The 23,226-nt window shown below is 34.8% G+C and overlaps 1 protein-coding gene across 4 annotated transcripts in view; it reads right to left on the bottom strand.

The window, feature by feature from the left end:
* The window catches only part of P4HA1 (prolyl 4-hydroxylase subunit alpha 1), a 95,010-nt gene that overhangs the window by 26,881 nt on the left and 44,903 nt on the right, over positions 1-23,226 (bottom strand). For 3 of the 4 annotated variants that reach the window (XM_070470811.1, XM_070470810.1, XM_070470808.1), the window contains 4 exons: positions 14,225-14,464; positions 11,671-11,864; positions 9,305-9,481; positions 691-761 (listed from right to left, as the gene is read on the bottom strand). In XM_070470811.1, coding sequence (XP_070326912.1) covers positions 691-761; positions 9,305-9,481; positions 11,671-11,864; positions 14,225-14,464 — 682 coding nt within the window. Of the gene's footprint in view, positions 1-690; positions 762-1,795; positions 1,867-9,304; positions 9,482-11,670; positions 11,865-14,224; positions 14,465-23,226 lie in introns of all 4 variants that reach the window. The other variant, XM_070470809.1, reaches the window with a different exon arrangement.

Consider the following 23,226-nt stretch of genomic DNA (forward strand, 5'->3'; position numbering starts at 1 on the left):
TATATGTGAATAAATATTCCTTGTTCCTACAATGAGACAGAATTCAGCTCAATGACACTTCTATTTTCATGAGAGCTGAGAAACTTTATTTATACAAATAAGTAGATGGAAAAAGAGTTCTGTTGAAATAACATCATTTATTTTGTGAGCTTCTATTAAGTTATATATAGTTACAAGTTACATAGTGATCTTTTATTAAAAATTATTTCGGTGACCTATCAGCCAATAACTTAAGATTCTCTTAAATATTGTTAAAAACAAAGAATTTGAAACCAACTGACTTACAGAGGACTTTTTAGGTAACCTTTCAAGGTGTCATTCTCACTACCTATAGCTACTGAGTCACCCTGAGATTTTTAAGCCCCTGCTTTACTACAAATTAAATTAGGCCTTGTTCTATGGAGAGTCTTTGGGAACTTCTGTTACTTTAATATGAGAACACAACTTCACTTACCAGGTAGGGTGTGTGGGCTATCTCAGCAGGCATTTTAAAACCTAGCAAGTCACTTTGAAAAACCTCTATCAACTTCCCCATAACCATGTCCATCATGAAAAGTCATGCACAGCTATCAAATACCTATGCCTAATAGCCAAGGTCTTAGAAACCATAAGATGGGTTTTGTGAAAACTAGACTCTCAAGAAAGAAAATAGTCCAAATATGACTAAAATTCTTCCCATTACTCCCTTACCTCTTAGATACTCTGTACTGGGCTGTGGTCAATTTTCCAGTCTCAGGGTCATGTACTGTAGCTCGGCTCAGCTACAAAAAAAGAGAAAGGACAAGGGCTTACTCACGTAGCAGGCAATTTGGGGTTTTTGTTTTGTTTTGCCAAGCCACAGGTGATTGGAAGGGTTCAGATTGGTCTGGATGGTAGGCAATGGTTTCAAATCAGCAGAAACATTTAGAAAAGTGGCGATAAGAAAAGCCACTTCCAAATCAAGAAAAAAATGGGTTGACAGATTTTTGTTGCAGATTGTCCTTTCACTTTTTTTTTTTTAAATCATTTGAAGCTGTATGTAAATGATTTATAGCACTGGGTTTCACAGGTACTTTCTCAGATCTAGAAGTTTAATGTTCTCCAAATTATTTGGCAAAAGAATAATTAGTAGTCTCTTTAAATTCATTTTTTAAAACTCTCACCAAGCTATAACTGTTGTTAAATCTCTCTGGTAAAGTAAAAGGCAACTAAACTCATAAATAATAGCATTTGGAAGACTGAGATCTGAAGCATAACTCTGTTCTTTCCATTGCCAACGTTTAAGTCAGCAAGTTTTTTAAAATAAAAACTCCAACAGGAGAAATACAGATTACTCCATAATGACAATGTTATTTTATAAGATGCATGAACAAATGCCAACACAATCATCATGAAGAATGATGTGAATTCACTGCAGCATATTTATGAATATGAGAGAACTACATAAACAAAGACTACTCCCAGATTAATCCAGGCTGCTGCCTTTTTTTTTTTTTTTTTCCATCTTTGGCAAGAAAAAAGAAAAAGGAATAAGAAAACAAGTATTAGGCCAGTTCCTGGACATTTGATTCCTAACCTGAAGAGAGATGAAAAGTATATTAACTCCCTAAAAATAATAGATCAATTAAATATTAAAAACAGAACTTCTAGTTAAAGAGAAAGACCCGTGAAACACAAAGCAGTTTTTCCATGCTTAAAAATAGGCGGTGACTTGACTGGAGACTGAAAATGACCTACTTCCCTTAAATGAATGACTCCTGTAGGATGTACAAAACACTCATTAGAGGGCAAAATATGCAGCATACACATCTCTTACCTTTTGCTAATTCTGTAATGTACCGTCTCCAAGTCTCCTGTTATTGGGTTTGAAATGGTGGCTCGCCTCAGCTGTGAAGCCAACCATCAAAATAGTTGCATTACAAAACAAAAAAAAAAAAGGAATCACATTTATCCAATCAGTCAGAAATCTGGGATTTTTACAAAGGAGGCTAAAAAGAGAAAATAACTCCATAAACTTCCAGTCACCTGTGTTGAACCTTGAAAGCCAGTTAATTTTTAAATTTTTTATATTTAAAAAAAAATTTTTTTTCATGAATGGAGGGTACACAAACAAAACAGACTGGAAACTAAATTTCCTTGAAAGGTTACAGGATGTGAAATGAAGAAAAGAAATTTCTAAAATTTGAAATAAATTTATAGTTACAAGAATGGCTATATACATTCAATAACTCATTACAAACTTTTTGCTTTAATTTTTTTCAATGACGGAAATGTTTGCAAAGCTAATGTTCAAAATCAGTTTGAAGACAAGATGGCAGAGTAGGTGGACGTGGAGTACATCTCTCTCCGTGAATAAATCAGGAATACACCTTCAGACACAGAAGTGCATGCAGAACACCAGCTGAGAGTGGACAGGAGTACCTGATCAGATGAAAAGAATATATAGACCCACACAAAACTCAAGATCAAGCCCTGAGCCTATGGAGTAGGAGCACTGACTCCAAGACCCTAGACTACCAGAGAACTAACCCTAGGGAGTATCAAATAGTGAGAACTCACACAAGGAAACCACTGAATACAAGACCTGGCATCACCCAACCACCAGTAGCACCCTGTGCAGGACGCCTCATCTAAACAACAAACAAAACAAAAATACAAACCCAATCATCAGCAGACAGAATTACCACCTCACTCAGCCTTGCCCATCACAGGAAAAACAAACAAACAAAAACTCAGCATAAATCTCACCCTGTATAAAGCTTTCACAAACCACTGGACCAACCTTAGGAGGGCAGAATCCAAAAGGAAGAAAGAATTCGACCTTGAAGCCTGGGAAAAGGAGGCCTCAAACACAAAAAGTTAAAAAAAAAAAAGAAAAGAAAAGGCAGAGAAATACTACACAAATGAAGGAACAAATGAGAAACACAGAAGTCCAAATAAATGAAGAGGAAACAGGCAAACTCCCTGAAAAACAATTCAGAATAATGATAGTAAAGATGATTAAAAACCTTGAAAACAAAATGGAGAAAATGCAAGAATCAATTAACAAAGACCTAGAAGAATTAAAGAATAAATATTCAGAGACAAACAACACAATTACTGAAATTAAAAATACTCTAGAAGGAATCAATAGAATATCTGAAGCAGAAGAATGAATCAGTGAGCTGGAAGATAAAATAGTGGAAGTAACTTCTGAAGAGCAGAATAAAGTAAGAAGAACAAAAAGAACTGAGGATAGTCTCAGAGACCTCTGGGACAATATCAAAAGCACCAACATTTGAATTATAGGGGTCCCAGAAAAAGAAGAGAAAATGAAAGAGTGTGAGATAATTTTTGAAGAGATTACAGTTGAAAATTTCCTCAATATGGAAAAGGAAATAGTCAATCAAGTCCAAGAGGCACAAAGAGTCCCCATACAGGATAAACCCAAGGAGAAACATGCCAAGACACATACTAATCAAGCTAACAAAGACTAAACACAAAGAAAGAATATTAAAAGCAGCAAGGGAGAAGCAACAAGTAACATATGAGGGAAACCCCATATGCTTCAGGAACTCTGCAGGCCAGAAGGGAATGGCAGGGTATATTTTAAGTACTGAAAGGGAAAAATCTACAACCAAGATTACTGTACCCAGCAAGGATCTCATTCAAAACTGATAGAGAAATAAAAAGCTTTCCAGACAAGCAAAAGTTAAGAGAATTCAGTACCACCAAACCAGCTTCACAACAAATGTTAAACAGACTTAATAGTCAAAAAAAAACAAGAGAAGGAAAAAGATCTACAAGATCAACCCCAAACTACTAAGGAAGCTGAAGTAGCAATCCTCATATCAGACAAAATAGACCTTAAAATAAAGAATATTATAAGAGATAAGGAAGGACACTACATAATGATCAAGGGATCAATCAAGAGGAAGACATAACAATTGTAAATATCTATGCACCCAACATAGGAGCACCTCAATACATAAGACAAACAATAACAGACACAAAAGGAGAAACTGACAGTAACACAATAATAGCAGGAGACTTTAACACCCCACTCACACCAATGGACAGGTCATCAAAACAGAAAATTAATAAGGAAAGACAAGTCTTAAATGATATATTAGATGAGATGAATCTCATCAATACTTTTGGGACATTCCATCCAAATGCAGAAGAATACACCTTCTTCTCAAGTTCTCTCCAGGATAGACCACATCTTGGGTCACAAATCAAACCTCAGTAAATTTAAGAAAACTGAAAGAGTATCAGGCATTTTCTCCAACCATAATGTTAACAGACTAGATATCAATTACAAAAAAAAGAAACTGTAAGAAACACAAACACATAGAGATTAAACAACATACTTCTAAATAACCAACAGGTTACTAAAGAAATCTAAAGGGAAATAAAAAAATTTCTAGAAACAAATGACAATGAAAACATGACAACTCAAAACCTATGGGATGCAGCAAAAGCAGTTCTAAGAGGGAAGTTTATAGCAATACAATCCTACCTCAAGAAGTAAGAAAAAGACTGAATAAACAACCTAACTGTACACCTAAAACGGCTGGAAAAAGAATAAAAAAACACCAAAATTAGTAGAAGAAGAGAAATCATAAAGATCTGAGCAAAAATAAATGAAAAATAAATGAAAGATACAACAGTAAAGATTAATAAAACTAAAAGCTGGTTCTTTGAGAAGATAAACAAAATTGACAAAACTTTAGCAAGACTCATCAAGAAAAAAAGAGAGAAGAATCAAATCAACAAAGTTATAAACAAAAAAGGAGAGGTTACAACAGACAATGTAGAAATACAAAGGATATAAGAGAATATAAGAACAACTATACAGCAATAAAATGGATAACCTGGAAGAAATGGACAGATCCTTAGAAAAGTTCAATCTTCCAAGACTGAACCAAGAAGAAACAGAAATTATGAACAATCCAATTACAAGCACTGAAATTGAAGCTCTGATCAAAAATCTCCCAAAAAACAAAAGCCCAGGATCAGATGGCTCCACAGGAGAATTCTATCAAACATTTAGAGAAGAGCTAATGCCTATCCTTCTAAAACTTTCAAAAAATTGCAGAGGAAGGAACACCTCCAAACTCATTCTACTAGGCCACCATCACTCTGACACCAAAACCAGACAAGGACAACACACAAAAAAGAAAACGACAGGCCAATATCACTGATGAACATAGATGCAAAAATCCTCAACAAAATTTTAGCAAACAGAATTCAGCAATACATCCAAAAGTTCATACACCATGATCAAGTTGGGTTTATTCCAGGAATGCAAGGATTCTTCAATATATGCAAATCAATCAATGTGATACACCATATTAACAAATTGAAAGATAAAAACCATATGATAATCTCAATAGATGCAGAAAAAGCCTCTGACAAAATTCAGTGCCCATTTATGATTAAAACTCTTCAAATAATGGGCACAGAAGGAACCCACCTCAACATAGTAAAGGCCATATATGATAAGTCTATAGCAAACATTATTCTCAGTGGTGAAAAACTGAAATCACTCCCCCTAAGATAAGGAACAAAACAAGGGTGCCCACTTTCACCACTATTATTCAACATAGTTCTGGAAGTCCTAAATACAACAATTAGAGAAGAAAAAGAAATAAAAGGCATCCAGATCAGAACAGAAGAAGTAAAGCTCTCACAGTCTGCAGATGACATGATACTGTACATAGAAAACGCTAAAGATAGTATCAGAAAATAACTAGAGCTAATCAGTGAATTTAGCAAAGTTGCAGGACACAAAATCAATACACAGAAATCACTTGCATTTCTATATACTAATAATGAAGAATCAGAAAGAGAAATTAAGCTTACCTAAGGAGACAAAAGAACTGTACACAGAAAACTGTAAGACACTGATGAAAGAAAACATAAATATGTTCCTGGGTAGGAAGAATCAATATTGTGAAAATGACTATACTACCAAATGCAATCTACAGATTCAATGTGATCCCTATCAAATTACCAATGACAGTTTTCACAAAACTAGAACAAAAAATTTTCACAATTCATATGGAAACACAGAAGACCCCGAATAGCCAAAGCGGTCTTGAGAAAGAATGGAGCTGGAGGAATCAACCTTCCTGACTTCAGATTATACTACAAAGCTACAGTCATCAAGACAGTAAGTTACTGGCACAAAAACAGAAATACAGACCAATGGAACAAGATAGAAAGCCCAGAAATAAACCCATGCACCTATGGGTACCTTATTTTTGACAAAGGAGGCAAGAATATACAATGGGGCAAAGACAGCCTCTTCAATAAATGGTGTTGGGAAAACAGGACAGCTACATGTAAAAGAATGAAATTAGAACACTTCCTAAAACCATACACAAAGGTAAACTCAAAATGGATTAAAGACCTTTATGTAAGACCAGAAACTATAAAACTCTTAAAGGAAAACACAGGCAGAACACCCGATGACATAAATCAAAGCAAGATCCTCTATGACCCACCTCCTAGCAGAAAGGAAATAAAAACAAAAGTAAACAAGTGGGACCTGATTAAACTTAAAAGCTTTTGTACAGCAAAGGAAACTATAAGCAAGGTGAAAAGACAACCCTCGGTATAAGGGAAAATAATAGCAAATGAAACAACTGATGAAGTATTAATTTCCAAAATATACAAGCAGCTCATATAACTCAATGTCAGAAAAACAAACAACCCAATCAAAAAGTGGGAAAAAGACCTAAACAGACATTTCCCCAAAGATGACATACAGATGGCTAACAAACACATGAAAAGATGTTCAACATCACTCATTATTAGAGAAATGCAAATCAAAACTATGATGAGATATCACCTCACACGGGTCAGAATGGCCATCATCAAAAAGTCTACAAACAATAAATGCTGGAGAGGGTGTGGAGAAAAGGGAATGTTCTTGCACTGTTGGTGGGAATGTAAATTGATACAGCCACTATGGAAGATGGTATAGAGATTCCTTAAAAAACTAGGAATAAAACCACCCATATGACCCAGCAATCCCACTCTTAGGCATATACCCTGAGGAAACCAAAGTTGAAAAAGACACATGTATCCCATTGTTCATTGCAGCACTATTTACAATAGCCAGAACATGGAAGCAATCTAGATGTCTATCAACAGATGAATGGATAAAGCTGTGGTACATATACACAATGGAATATTACTCAGCCATAAAAGGAACACATTTGAGTCAGTTCTGATGAGGTGAATGAACCTAGAACCTATTTTCCAGTATGAAGTGAGTCAGAAAGAGAAGATAAATATCATATTCTAATGCATATATATGGAATCTAGAAAAATGGTTCTGAAGAATTTATTTACAGGGCAGCAATGGAGAAACAGACATAGAGAATAGACTTATGAACATGGGGAGAGGAGAGGAGAGGATGTAGATGTATGGAAAGAGTAACCTGGAAACTTACATTACCATATGTAAAATAGATAGCTAATGGGAATTTGCTGTATGGCTCAGGAAACTCAAACAGGAGCTGTGTATCAATCTAGAGGGGTGGAATGGTGTGGGAGATGGGAGGGAGGTTCAAAAGGGAGGGCATATATGTATACCTATGGCTGATTCATGTTGAGGTTTGACAGAATACAACAAAATTCTGTAAAGCAATTATCTTTCAATAAAAAAATAAATTAAGAAAAAAAATCAGTTTCAAGGTCAGTCTTTTCTTCCTTCAAGGTATTTGCTTATATATTTCAAATAAACAGTGAAAAAATCTTAGACTGAGCACAAAGACTGATGAAAAGAACTCATAAATGTTATTTTTAAAAAAAAACACAGAAAGAGATGACAGCCAAGATAATGATTTTAAACTTTTTTCTAAAAATGAAAGATGGTTCGGAGGTTAACAAGAATATAAAATTTTCATTGTCATTGTGTTTTTTGATCAAATAATCTAATTGAGGCATCCCTTTTAAGACTGAGGTCTCCAAACTCAGAGATATAAGACAGTCTCCAACCTGAAATGAATTCCTAATTAATATTCTACCGCAATAATTTTGGTTTACTGACACAAATAAAAGACTAAAATAAAAAAAAAAAGACACAATATGACATCACTATCTTTTATCTGCTTAAAAGATTTATAAGAGCTCCCTTGGACAACACCCATTTTCATTTAAAATACTGGAGTGGGTTGCCATGCCCTTCTCCAGGAGATCTTCTCAGCCCAGGGGTTGAACCTGAGTCTCCTGCATTGCAGGCAACTTCTTTACCATCTGAGCCACCAGAGAAGCTCATAATCTTCAGTAAAGAAACAAAAAGTACCCATTTGGAAAAGCAGTAAAACTTAACAGTAACAAACATTCTGACTTCAAGTTTATTCTGCAGTACAGATATCCAGACAAGGAACAGCAAACTATGGTCCATGGGCCAAATTCATCCAGTCACTTGCTTCTAGAAATAAAAGTTTTACTGGAATATAGCCATACTCATTTATGTATTTTCTATGACTGCTTCTGCATTACAACACCAGAGGTGAGTAGTTATAACAAACTGTATAGCCTGCAAAACCTAAAAAGATTTACTTTCTGGACCTTTACAGAAAAATTTTCCAGCTCCTGTATAGTAAGTGAACAAAAATATTTCTAGTGTTTATTTAACAGCCTCTTTATGAAAATAATCATAGTTTGTATTTTGCTGTCAATAAGACCAAACAAATTTTAAGAGCAAGCTGATGGGGAAAAGGTAAGAGCATAAAGGTCATTCTTGCTCACCAAAGATGAATTTCTATGCTAAACACTAAAGCTTATAGGATTGTGTTTATAATAGTCTTTCTTATTAAGATAAATGATGTAGGTTGAAGCCAGAAATCTATGATGTCATTATTTCAGATTAGCAAGATGTTCATGCCCAATGATATCCTCCAGTTAAGTAATAATGTACCTAGGCAGATAAGTATTATTTCAGATAAAACTATAGAAGTTATATATAAAAAGTTGGCCTTTAATTAGTCTCTGAGATTACAGGGCTCCAAAGTACATAGAAACTTTTTCAGGAAGATGCTGAAACACAAATCTGTTAAGTGTCAATAAAAATATCACCTATGATTTTCATAATTGAGTACTTAAAACCTAGTTGCAAGGTTACATACAAGGTATGCAATATGTGTTGATAACAAAAACAGAAAAACTGGTATAAATAGAGCTTAGTTAATTCCATTAGTTTGCAACAATAATATCTAAAACTATCTATGGGGTTATTGTCATGTCAATTATCATTTTTATAATCTTGCAAAGGAAAAGCTGAAACACAAGTAAATTGAGGAGAGAAAAAAAGAAAAAAATTATTTACCCTTGGTTTTGCTAGATCTTTAACAATTTCAATTTCTGCATCAGAAATAATATCATGGAAGCGGATAATACGAGGCTTGTCCCATTCATCCTCCTGTTTGGCTGGAGCCAGAATAAATTTAGGATTCCGGTTTCCATCATGGTAGCGACAGAAGAGTTTTTTCTGTCTCCGAGGAGTCTGAACAAAAAGTTTAAAAAATTGTAAATATATTAGAATAATAATTTTTTTTAATGCTTGTTCCTATGAAGAAGCAATAATCATGCTGGTGTATAGACAGAGTACTTGAGGAAGAAGGGCAAAAGAAATCGTACTCTGCAAATATTCTGCATCAGACAGGACCTTCAGAATTTTAAAAGTTTTATTAATGATTCTTTTCTGGAAGAGATAGTGAAGTTTCTCTTTAACCCTTCTCTCATCAAAATAAAGTTCAGCCCTTGTAAATATGAAAAAAATAATAAAATGATTATAGAAATACGAAATGAATGACCAGCCCTGCTCCAAACTTCACCAAGTAACTGGGAAGAACCTAGGAAAGTTTCTTAAAGAAAAAAACCTAACCAGGTTTTCCCAAGTGCCTCCCAATTTTAAAAAATTTAAATGATTTTTTTTTTTAAGATGAAAATCAGTAGCTCTGAAAAAGAGAAAATTAGTTATTAAAGAAGCCAGGTGCTTTCAGTAGCAGATATTAAAGTCAGCAAAAATCAACAAATGTACTTTTCAATCACCTATGTATCACATTAACTAAATATAGGGTTGGCCAAAAAGATCTTACCAAAACAAAAACACCCCACATGGATGTTTTGGCCAATCCAATGTTATGCCATTGCTGATTCTTCTCTTGATTAAACAAGTATTTCATATTATGAAGTAGAACTAATAATGATTTATGTTTATTCTTGTTCTTTATTTACAAAGAATCAAATCCAAGGTTTTAATTATATCTTTTATATGATGATAAGACCAATTTAACTATTCTGAGAAAAAGGGTGCTCCTTTGATTTTGGGCTGAGTTTACATGTGTTTCACATCAACAAATGGGCAAATTAACAGACTTCTGTTATATACCTACAGTTCTATTTTGCTCTCTTATTTAAGAGTTTCTAAGGGCAGTAAAAAATATCCACTCACTACTGGAAATCTGAACACTGACTAGGTACTTACTGATATTATGGAATTACTAACTGCTAACGATACTAGAAATATCATGATAATGGTATTGTGGTCATTTAAATGTTCTTATCTTTAAATGATACACACTAAAATATTTAGATGTGAAATTTTTTAAAAAATGTTTCGTGAGTCTAATTTGTATTTACTCATCAGATCAAAGCAAAAGTAAACATGTTCTCTGGGAATCCATGAACTTATCAAAAGTGTCAACATAGATAAGATCTACTTATTTGCTGGTAGAGGTTAGGCTGTAAACAGTAAATCACCAAATATCAAGAAGTCATCAATATCAAAACATAAAACCCAGCCTGAGTTTATCAGTAGTAAAGAAAAATTAAACACTATTCAAATGATTTCACTTAAAATTATTCCAAAACTTCACTAAATCCTTCTACATACACCAGCATTCAACTGAACACTAGTACCACATGATACTCCTTTAAAAAGGGTTCTATGAGAAACAAAGTAGATCACATTCATAATCATCATAAAAAGGATCTGAAAAGTCCTAAAGCTGAACAAAAAAACCTATGATCCCAAGGCTTGAACTGTATTATTTTTGGCCTATTACCTTTTTAGTATTCTGGTAAACTGAGTATAAATATATAATATAGATATACAATAAACAAAGGGATATTTACAGACACATTTTAGTATTTTTAAAAATGTTATAAAGCCAAAATCTATTTAAAGTCTTTATGCATTTTTAATATTTCTTAAAGAGACTAAAACATTACATTAGGCAGTCTTATCAAGGCTGACTAGGGGCAAAACCACAAGATATCACTGTATAGATAACTTCATCATTTCATCGGATACGTTAGAATGGTATATTATTTCTACATAAGACTGCTGAAATCTCTTTTGCATTAAGATATAAGAAAAAACTGTATCACTTCTCTTAAATAATCTGATCCCTCACCTTACAAAGCCTCTTCTAATCTATGAAAAGGGTAATAATTACCAAAAATGCATGTAACGGTATATGAGTCACAAGTTTTATGTTAAAGCTACTTTACTAGAAGTTGGAACACATTAAGTGCAACACCAACAATAAAGTGATGTGACATAATGTAATACTTTAGGAATAAATCTGATTTTTACCACAAAAGTTTAAAAGAATTCTGAATCTCTCCAGAACTATGTACAAACACACATGCACATTCACACACACACAATTGGCTTTTCCACTTTACCATTTTGATACCCTCCCCACGGCACAGCATTTCGTACTTCTGTCTCTCTGGCAGGTAATCCACAGCAGCACCTTTTTTCTTCAGTGTGGTTTTCTGATCAGATTGGTCTTCTGAAGACTTATTGGCATCTTTTTCTTTAGCCATTATATACTCAAAGTATTTTAAGTTACCGTTAGCTCTCTGATGTTCAGGATCTATTACAAAAGAAAGAAAGCATGTCCATGAGTAAGTTTACAGTTGTTCAAGCAAGAGCGTAAGATACAGTGGAGGAACATGTAATTTACCTTCCAAACCAGGTTGCTTTATGAGAGTGCAAGGAGGCATTAATGAAAATTATTATACCAAAACAACAGGTGTGAATCAGTACTGCCCCAAGCAAATCAAGATGTACAGTTGCCATATATAATGAGAGTTCTGGAGATGGAATCAGCCATCTATTTCGAAGTAGTAATTGTTGCCTTTACTTTGAGAATATTTCATGTGACAAGTTACTAAGCAGCCAAAGGAACTATGATCAATTTGATGTCAAATGAATTTTCAAGTATTACTGATAAAACTTATTTTAAACAAGAGAAAAGATTTTTCTAAGATTGAAATGTTATGACCATGGGGAAGACAGGGTATACAGTTCAAAGGTAACCTTTACCACAGATAGTATTATAAATGCTGAACACAGTCTACTTCTGAGGGCTGAGTGCATTTCAGTCCCAAAATTCTAAGTGAGACAGAAAAGAGAAACTAAAAATATAATTTTCAAATAAGCCAGAATCCACTAACTGCCTTAGAATTGCTAGTCATAACTTTTAGCTCTTTTAGTAGGGGGAAGGAAGACTACTCCACCCACCTGGGAGGAAAAAAATATAAACCACCCCACACACACACACAAATGAAGCAGACAGACTAGGACACAGAAAGTTCACTTGTGACATTAATTGAAGTGTTCTTAAAAAATCCAGCCTTAGATTTGTAAAATACTTCTTGTCTTTGAGAAACTAATGTTAATATGTTGTGATGTACAGAATATGAGGCTAAGTTTGTAAAAGAAATGGAAAAATGGGGGGAGAAGAGGGTATGCTACAAGGAGACAAAAAAAATTGGTAGGTATCTCTGGGTGATTGGTTTATGGTGACTCTTCTGTATCTTTTTCTACTTTTAAAATTTTTTCTAAAATGAATGAAGTATTTTTAAGTCAGGAGGAAAAAAATCACTTAAAATACTGGGGGGAAAGGGCTAAATGAATATCTCAATTTATCAATTCATTCAACTAAGAAATAACCTAATTTCAAAAGCTTATTTCAGATGATCAATCCTTTTGAATTGTTTGACTCCTAACATACACATATTTACCTAGTCATAAAAAGAATGTAAGTTTTAAAGCTTCATTATATATCAAAGGTCACACGACTTTTTTTAGCATACAATTCCACCACCACAGATTCTAAGTTAGTAGGTTTGGGGTGAGATCAAGGAATTTTCATTTCTAATAAACATCCAAGTAATTCTGATCATTGGCCTTTGGATCATACTTGTAGAAACACTACATCCCTGTTAAAAATACTAGTGGTAAAATATTTGTATCACATTTTCCTAATATTTAAATATGACAATCAAATATATTTTCATTCTATTTGTTTCTGTGAAAGAATTTCAATCTCCGATGGAACTGGAAGATATTAAATAGAAAATCTCATGCATGTGCCCTGAGGAACACAAACCTTAAAGACTGAGAGACTGATTTCCCATAAAGGCCTGATTTTCAGAAAACTGATAATACTGGAATTTTCTTAAATTTCAGGGAATTGGTCAGGGGTTGCCTCATATCAATCTTGGGAAATTTTGTTTACAGTTTCCAGGGGCATGAACAAGAAATGATCCAGGTTGAGATGGTCTTACAAAGTAAGCTAAATCGAGCTTTGTTTGTATGACTGGAGGGTTTTGTCTGCCTAGGGAATGTTCAGTGCTGGTCCCCATTTGTTTCTGATTTCAACAAACTCTAACTGAACTCTTGCTTCTTTATATTCCCTGCCCTATTCCAAACCCTTGACGGACTTACCTGTAGCTTCCCACAGCTTGCATGACCCAAATGCAGTTCCTCTGCTATTCCTGAATAAACTCATTTTTTGACAATTATTTTTGCTTCATTTGACCTTTTTATTTAGGTTGATATTTCAAATCACTTTCAAATTTCCAAATAGGAAATTCAGTAAACCAAAAATTTCCTTCAAAGGATACTGGTTAATATTTAATATGGCAACATGGCAAATAAACATTTTTGACTGAGTTAGCTATGTTCGATTCAATTTTGAAGTTCCTAAGAAGTACACAGCAGAGAAACACAGCTACTCTTATAGTACTATTAGGTGAGAAAAATCAGTTGCCATTTATTTAGAGGATAAACAGAAAGATAAAGTATGTCTGACAGATGAGCTCTTGACTTGTGACAAAAAGTACCAAAACTATATGACAAATATACATACTCACACACAATTATAATTAATATATCTATATATCCCCCAGTATATCCTTAACCTTGAATTAGGCCAAACTAACATACCTAGTTCAAGAAGTTTCTTTGTGAGCAAAAGCGCCTTATCCAGGTCTCCCTGCTGGTATACTGCATAGCTCAAATAATCTAGAACAGAGACTTTATCAATGGTAGAAACTTCGCCTTCATCCAGCTGCCTCAGTGCTTGTTCCATCCACAGTTCTGTATGGTAATAATCTGCTTCTGTGTAGGCCACTTTGCCCAACTCAAAACAGTCCTCAACTGTTAGAAAAGATTTGTCTTTTACTCCTATGGAAAGAAAATACAGAGAACTTTAGGAATCTTAATACTATTATATGTTTATTTAGGACTATACTGCTTTCAAAGTACTATGTCACTCTCATCTGAACCTCCCAACAACCTTCTGAGGTAGGAAAAGCAGGAATTACCCTAGATTTATAAACAAAGGAACAAAGTACAAGGTAATGAAACATGGCAAGGATCACACAGCTAATAGGTGACGTGGGACCTAGAGAATCCAAGATTTCAATTATTAGTCATCATACCAAAAAAGATGCACCCATTAAGCACCAATTTCCAACACAGTGGGAATCACCATGTGAGATATATCTAACTCTTAACCAACAACTTAGGATCAAGGGATTCATGGAAGAGAGACAAACCTGTCTATTGACTCCTTCCCCTACCATTCCCCTTTTCAAAAACATTATTATTATTATTATGTAATTTACATATCATAATAAAGTTCACCCAGTTAAAGAATTCAATAGTTTTTCACTATATCTGCAGAGCTGTACAACCATTACCATAATATGATTTTAGAACATTTTCATTACCCCAAAAAGAAACCCTGTAACCATAAGCAGTCCCTACCCATTTTATCTCCCCTTTCCTGCCCTATCCCTAGATACCACTAATCTACTTTCTGTATCTACTTGTCTATTCTGGCTATCATACATAAATGGAATTGGACAACAGGTAGTCTTTCGTGACTGGACTGCTTTACTCAGCATAATGTTTTCAGGTTCTTTTTATTGCCAAATACCAGCCCACTGTAGGACCGACTACATTTTGCTTATCAGTTGATAAGACATTTGAGTTGTTTCCACTTTTCTGACTTTTATGAATAATGTTACTATAAACATTCGTGTACAAGTTTTTGTGTGGAAATATTTTTTCATTACTCTTGAGTATATACATAGCAGTGAAATTGCTGGGTCTTATGGCAACACTATGCTTACCATGTTCAAAAACTGCCAAACTGTTTTCAAAAGTAGCTGCACCATTTTACAATTTTACAATCTTGTATGTATGCTCATACATAGAGCAATGTATGAGGGTTCCAATTTCTCTTTCTCACCAATACTTGCTACTGCTCATCTTTTTTATTATAGCCCCTGAGGGTATGAAGTAGCATTTCATTATGGTTTTTAAATTTTATTTCTCTAATGATGATGTTAAACATGTTTCTACATGCCTATTGTCCATCTATATATCATCTTTGGAAAAATGCCTGTTCAAATCCTTTGTCCATTTAAAAACTTGGTTGTCTTTTTACTATTGACTAATTATGTTTCAAATGTTGTACAATCACCATTACTTTTATAAGAATAAGGAAAAGATGAAGAACTACAGAAAGAAATAAATGTAAAAAATATTCTCTGAATGATAGCAACCATATAACATTCCATTTTATAAACAGTAAATCAGATGAGTTAAGTAGAGACTTTAAGAGCCTGAGTATTTTATGCTGTTCTTTGTTTATAGCATGTTAAGTAAGCAATAGTGAGAAAATTACATCTGGACCACATATTCTGGGGGTGGAGTGGGGAAGGGAACTGCTTCTGATAAAACACAGGTGATCCGTGAACAACAAAGTTTGCATTGCATGGGTTCACTTACATGTGCATTTTTTTCAACAGATGCATGTATGTATTATAAATGTATTTTCTCTTCTTTATGCTTCTCTAAATAATATTTTCTTTTCTCTAGCTTACTGTACTGCAAAAATGTAACATACAATACACACAACATATGAATTGTGTTAATAAGCAACTGTTTAAAATATCAGTAAGGCTCCTGGTCAACAGTAGGCTATTAGTAGTTAAGGTTAGGGAGAGTGAAAATTTACATGCTGATTATCAACTGCTCAGGAGCTCAGCAGCTGTAACACCAGCATTTTTGAAGGATTAACTCTACCTAGAAATTCTGGATAAAATGTAACAGTTATCCATTTATCCATCTGTATGATGACCAGATTCACAGGAATTAAGCAAATTTTTTGAGGTCAAAACCAAAAAGGAACTTGAAACCTAGAGAGGTAAGTAGAAGATGAAGCTGCATCTCCTCTGGAGGCAGTCGTCAGATGAGAAAACTAGAAGCATGATTTTTAACCATCAAGAAAGGGATAAAGGGATAAAAGAGGGCTTTCCTAATGGCTCGGTGGTAAAGACTCTGCCTGCCAATGTGGGAGATATGGGTTCGATCCCTGGTCTGGGAAGATCCCACATGCCAAGGGACAACTAAGCCCGTACGCCATACCTGAGTCTGTGCTCTAGAGTCTGCGAGCCACAACTACTGAGCCCATGTGCTGCAACTACTGAAGCCCCAATGCTCTAGAGCCTGTGCTCCGCAACAGGAGAAACCGCCTCAATGAGAAGCCCATGCACTGCAACTGGAGAGTAGCCCTGCTTGCCCTAGCTAAAGAAAAGCCTGCACAGAAATGAAGACCCAGCACAGTCAAATAAGTAAATAAATTTTTTTTAAAAAAGAAAGGGATAGGAGATAAAGCCTCAGGCCCATGCAAAATGACAGAACAGACCTTTGAAAGACTACATCTTTTTTTTTTTTGGAATTAAGCACCGCTTTTATTAGCACAAAACGAAAGACTACATCTTGAATAAAAAAAAGAGCTAGAAAAAACTCTTGTCAGCTGGCAAAGAGAAACAACAAAAGAACTTATTTTTCTCATTCTGCACTGTAGGTAAGGAAACAATCTCTTAAGAATTCCCCGGGCATGCCTTCTGGGAGGTTTCGATTTCCAAATATACGCTATCTCCATGGTCTGGGAAACTAAAGCCAAGAATTTAACTTAAAGTGGTTGGAGGCTGGTAAGGTCAAAAGACACCTGGCAGAAGCAACATTTATACTCTGCAAAATGCAGCCTCACCTCAGGTTTTACAATATTCCCACACACAATCTGAAGAAATGCACACAATTCAAAATCACAAAGCACATGATGAAACAAGCCACTATGAGCAAAATCAGCAGAAGCTATTCAAAACCAGTATTAGACATCACCCAATATATTCAGATGTTATCAGATTAAGAATACAAAATATCTATGATTCAAATGTTTAAAGAATTTCTAAAAAAAGAAAATATGAACACGTAAGATACCCTAAAAAGACCAGGAAGATGTGAGTAGGAGGAACAATAGAACTTTCAGAAATTACAAATATTATCAATGAGACAAACATGTATTGCTCAAGTTAAACAGCCAGTTAGACACAACAAAAGAGAGAAATAACATACCTAGAAGAGAGAACTGAATAAATTACCATGGGATAAACTACTCAGAACATAGCAGAGAGGAGGAATACATAAAAAGTGCTAGTTAAAAGGTAAGGAAGAAAAACTAGGAAGACAACAGAATGTGGAAAAGGCACTATTTAAAGAAATAACAGTAAACAATTTTCTCAAATTAGAATGCATGAAACCAAAGATTCAGGAAGCACAGAGAATCCTAAGCCAAAGTACATGCAAGGGATTCTCAAGGACTTGTTTCAACAAGGAGGAGGAAAGTAATTCCAAAAGAAAAGTCTCAGGTACAAAAAAAAAAAAAAAAACTGATAAAGAAACTGGTATATATTTAAAGAAAAGTGAGCTATCAGATTGGCAAAAATTTCAAAGTCTGGAATTTTTTTTGTGATGCTATGGGGAAATAGGCACTCTCATGTATCACTGGTAGAAAAAATGATACAACTACTATGGAGGGAAACTGGAACAATATTAGCAAAATGTCCTATACATCTACTCTGAATCAGTGGCATCATTTCTAGAAAAAATATCCCAAAGATCACTTGGCAAAAAAAAAAAAAATATGCACAAGGTTATTGGCAATATTATTTTTATAATAGTAAAAGACTATAAACAAAACAAGTATCCATATAAACGGGGCCCCAGTTTATAGTAAATTCACAAAATAGAGTAACAGGTAGCTGTAAAAAGAAATGAGGATTTCTACATAGTATATGAGGTAATATCTAGAGCATATCAATAAATTAAAATACCAAAATACAGAAAGTATACTATGCCGCCTTCTCTGCTGAGGCTGAGAGGAAACAGGAATATATATACACATTTGCCTATATTTTAAAGAAACAGTGGAAATGAAAAATCTAATCAAGTGGTAGTTCATATAGGAAGAAGAAAGCAACAGGCTGGGAAGTACAGAAATGATAATCAACCTTCTATAAGTGGACCTTATTAATACAGCTTGGACTTTGAATGAATAAAAAAAGTTCTGCATAACTAAAACTAATACAAGAGACATGGTGATGGTGGTCAAAAGGTACAAACTCTCAATTATATGATAAGTCCTGGGATGTAATGTACAGCATGTTAACTATAGTTAATAATACTGTATTGTATATTTAAAGTTGCTGGAAGAGTAGATATATTTTAGAAGAAAATTTTTGTAACTATGTGATATGATATGATGGTGCATGTTAACTAAACATATTGCGGTGATCATCTCGCAACACATACATATCCAAGTCATATTGCACACCCAAAACTAACGCAAAGTTATGTATCAATCACATCTCAGTTTTTAAAAAGTTTATTTGGGCACCTCTTTTAAATAAAAACATTTCATTTTTTAATAATAGAAGAGGACAAAGATAGGATATAAATTAAAAACTGAGCCTGTGGGGTTTTCCTGGTGGTCCAGTGGTTAAGGATCCGCCTTGCAATGCAAGGGACACCAGTTCAATGCAAGAGACATTGGTTTGGTCCCTGGTCCAGGAAGATCCCACAAGACGCAGAGCAACTAAGCCCATGCACCACAACTATCGAGCCGATGCTCTAGAGCCTGTGAGCTGCGACTTCTGAGCCCACACCCCGAGAGCCTGTGCTCTGCAACGAGAAGCCACTGCAGTGAGAAGCCTGTGTACCAAACAAAGACGAGGCCCTGCTCACCACAACTAGAGAAAGCCCATGTGCAGCCACAAAGACCCACCACAGCCAACAAAGAAATCTAAAAAAAAAAAATCCTGTGATAAATTTGCTTTTAGTGAAAAAGATATAGAAGAAGAAGAAAAACGGAAGGGGAGAAAGAAAAGGAGGGGAGTATTTTCCAACTTTTGATACCAATGTTCAAACAATAAATGTGAAGCTCTCAGTGGTTTAATGTTAATGTCAAAATATCTTACCTCCTATACCAAAACAAAAAGATATAGCACGTCCATGGATTAGAAAATTGTCTTGTTAAAACGACTATGTTGCCCAAATTCTCCCCAAGATTCAAAATAAACCTAATTAAAACTCCTACAGGCATTTTTGTATAAACTACCAAGGAATTCTAAGATTTATATGGAAATTCAAAGAATCTAGAATAGCCAAAGCAATTTTAACAAAGAACATAATTAAAGGACTTATTCACAAGTGTTTCCAAGTACGTGGAGGTACTGAAATGCTCATATACTAATGACAAGAGTATAAAATGGTACAACTATCTGGTAGTTTCTTAAAAATCAAATATATACCAATTATTTTACTTTAAAAATAAGATATATACCTACCATGCAACCCAGCCAATTCACTTCTAAGTATTTAACCAAAAGAATCACATGCCTAATATGTCTGATGACAGCACAAAGGAAATAGATAGAAAAAGGAACACAATGGTGTTTTCCTTAAAAACTTCTGATTGAATATACTTCAACAAATCAGTATATTGACTGGAATCAGACTTGGCTCTAATCTACCCAATGATTTCAACATTTTTTTTCAGTGCTAGCAGAAAAGGTTCATGAAAAATTAAGAAGAAATAAAATCAAGGACACATTTTGCTAGTGATTCTTTGTCCAGGCAATAACATGCTCTGAAGATGTTAGATTTCAGTAAAAAGCAGAGTCCTAATATGGAGGTATACGTACTGGAGGATCACGTGGACCAATACAATCAAATATTCAAATCATACAACTACCTCCACTTACTACATAATTTTTTGCCTCCTACTAGTCACTTATGGATAGTAACTGATTATCATGCTTGCATGCTCAGTCCCTCAGTCATGTCTGACTCTGCAACCCAATGGACTATAGCCTACCAGGCTCTTCTGTCCATGGAGTTTTCCAGGCAGGAATACTAGAGTGGGTTGCCATTTCCTCCTCCAGGACATCTTCCCAACCTAGGAATCAAACTCAAGTCTCTTCCATCTCCTGCATTGGCAGGTGGATTCTTTACCACTGTGCCACCTGTGAAGTCCATAACTGATTATCAGTGTACTACTAAAATGAAGATAAAGATCCATATTTTGACAGTTACTCTCTACTTAACACTCTAATCTAGAAAAGGATACCAACAAACTAACTTATTAATAGTTTAACATGATGCAATTTCAGAAACAAAAGAAACATACTGAATTTTGACAGTTATTTTTCAGTTACGAGAACTGGAATATAGTTCTAAGATGAGCTTTACAATGCAGAAATTAAGAATGTCTTTTCTCAGGGACATACAAAAGACACAAGAGGACAGTATGCTATTAATAAATGTAGACAGCACCAGTAAAATTTTTCACATGACCTTATATCCTGGCAATATTATTTGAAAGCATAATGGAGATGGTAGAGGATCTTGAGCTATTCTGCCTTGGTAAAGTGTCTCTGGTTATTTTACCTATTGATCTCTTCACAATTATCAAAGGCAAAATGTCTGGGAACTGTATTAAAGAAAATGAAAATGAAAAAGAAGTGATGCAGCATTTGAAAGGGAAGGCTGCTTCCAAAGTAGAGAACATGAGAAGAAAAAGTAATGGACAAGAAGACAAATAAAATGACATAAAGGAAGTGATGTTGGCAGAAAAAAAACCATAAAGAGTGTTCACACAAAGCATGAATAGTTAGAATTTGATGACAAAAAAAAGGCAAATTCTTTCGGTTCAAAGCAAATGGCACACATGATTGACATTAGCATGTCAAACTGAATGCAGTGAAGGAGAGGATAGGATGAATTGAGAGTAGCACCGCCATATACATACACTACCATGTGTAAAATAGATAACTAGTGGGAAGCTGCTGTATAACACAGGGGAGCTTGGTTCGGTGCTCTGTGATGACCTAGAGGAGTCGGGGGTCGGGGGTGGGAGGGAGACTAAAGAGGGAAGCGCTATATGGATACTTATAGATGATTCACAATGTTGTGCAGCAGAAACTATCACAACATTGTAAAGCAATTATCTTCCAATTAAAAAAACCTGAATGTAGTAACCCAAATTTACAGTCAAAACACAAAAGTCCTTTAAATTTATTATCACAGTATAAACTATAATAATATGTGACAGTAGACAGTATAGGAAAATTTACTTAGAAATTTTTGGCTCACCCTTAAACTGCAAGGTTTAATTTTAAAATTCTTACACTTTATAGGAACACTTACTGGATAAAAACTTGATTTGTAAGGAACAAATACATTTAGAATACACATACCTGGGGAAGCTGATGTCTTGCATCAGGGGCAATATGGTACACTCATAGCTGAGTGCACTCCAGAGATGTACAGAGAATCTACTGCTTGGTGTAGTAAGCTTATCAGTTCACCAAGACAATGATGCAAATGACCAATAAGAACATTCAACTTCTACCCGAAGTAACTAAGACTTTATATATGACATATTCTACACACACAAAAAGTGTAGAGGACACACAGTTTTGAGGGCGTTAGCTCCGTGTTGTCCCCTTTGCCTATCAAAGCAATACCACCATTCTTTTCTACTTTACCACCTCCCCCAAAAAAGTGCAATATCTCTGGAAGCTATGAATCTATTAAACAAATTAGGGTTAGGAACAACCTGAAACTAAAGGAACAGTCCATACGAACTGTAAAAGCATCAGAGATGCCAAAATACATATAACTTATCAGATTTTATATTAAAACATCAAGAAAGCATTTCAAAGGGTAGGCTCAAAAAGGAGAAACAGACAAAATCAATCAAGGAGTAACATCGCATCGATATAAATCCACTGAGAAAAGCATTTCTCTGATTTTTGGGGCGTGAGGCAATTTAAAAAGGCAAATCATCCTTCCCTCCAGTCCTCATCCTTGAGGCTTCACATCTCAACTGCTGCAATTTTAAATCTGACAAAACCAAGTGTTAGCAAGGACATTAAGAAATGAGAACTCCCATACATTGCTGGAGGGAATATTACTGTAATTGGGTATATCTGCCCTGGAGAACAATCTGGCTACATCTAGTAAAGTCTGAGAACCTTATATCCTAGAGAAACTCTTGCATGTGTGCAATGGACACAAGAAAACATAATGAAAATGTTGGTTGAAATCTTGGCCCTGCAAAAATTGGAAATAACCTAAGCTACCACTGTCATCTCTTAAATTTTTACAACAGCCTCCTCCCTGATTTCTTTGTTTCCACCTTCGGGTCTCAAACCATTCTGTAGCTAGAATGATATCTCTAAAATGAAAATCATAAAATTTCCCTGTTTAAAACTTTTCAGTAACTACACATTATACTCAGAATTGGTTCAAACTTCTCTACATAACTTACAAAGTCCCTCAAGAGATGGCTTCAGCTTTACCTATGTATCCTCATCTCTCACTATTCTCACACCATTCCGTGCCCCTAGTTCATGCACTTAGCTCTTAAACAAACTACTTGTTAGCTATCTGATTTAAACATTCTCTCCTCTCTGGCCTATATACATGTTCTGTTTGGAGTACTTTTTTCATACCCCCTATTTCCTGACTAATTCCTTGTCCGTTATGTCTCAGTTTTTTAACATATTCTGTCTTCCAGGAAGTCTTAC

The sequence above is a fragment of the Odocoileus virginianus genome, chromosome 7 (genome assembly GCF_023699985.2).
Source record: "Odocoileus virginianus isolate 20LAN1187 ecotype Illinois chromosome 7, Ovbor_1.2, whole genome shotgun sequence".
Lineage (NCBI taxonomy): Eukaryota > Metazoa > Chordata > Mammalia > Artiodactyla > Cervidae > Odocoileus > Odocoileus virginianus.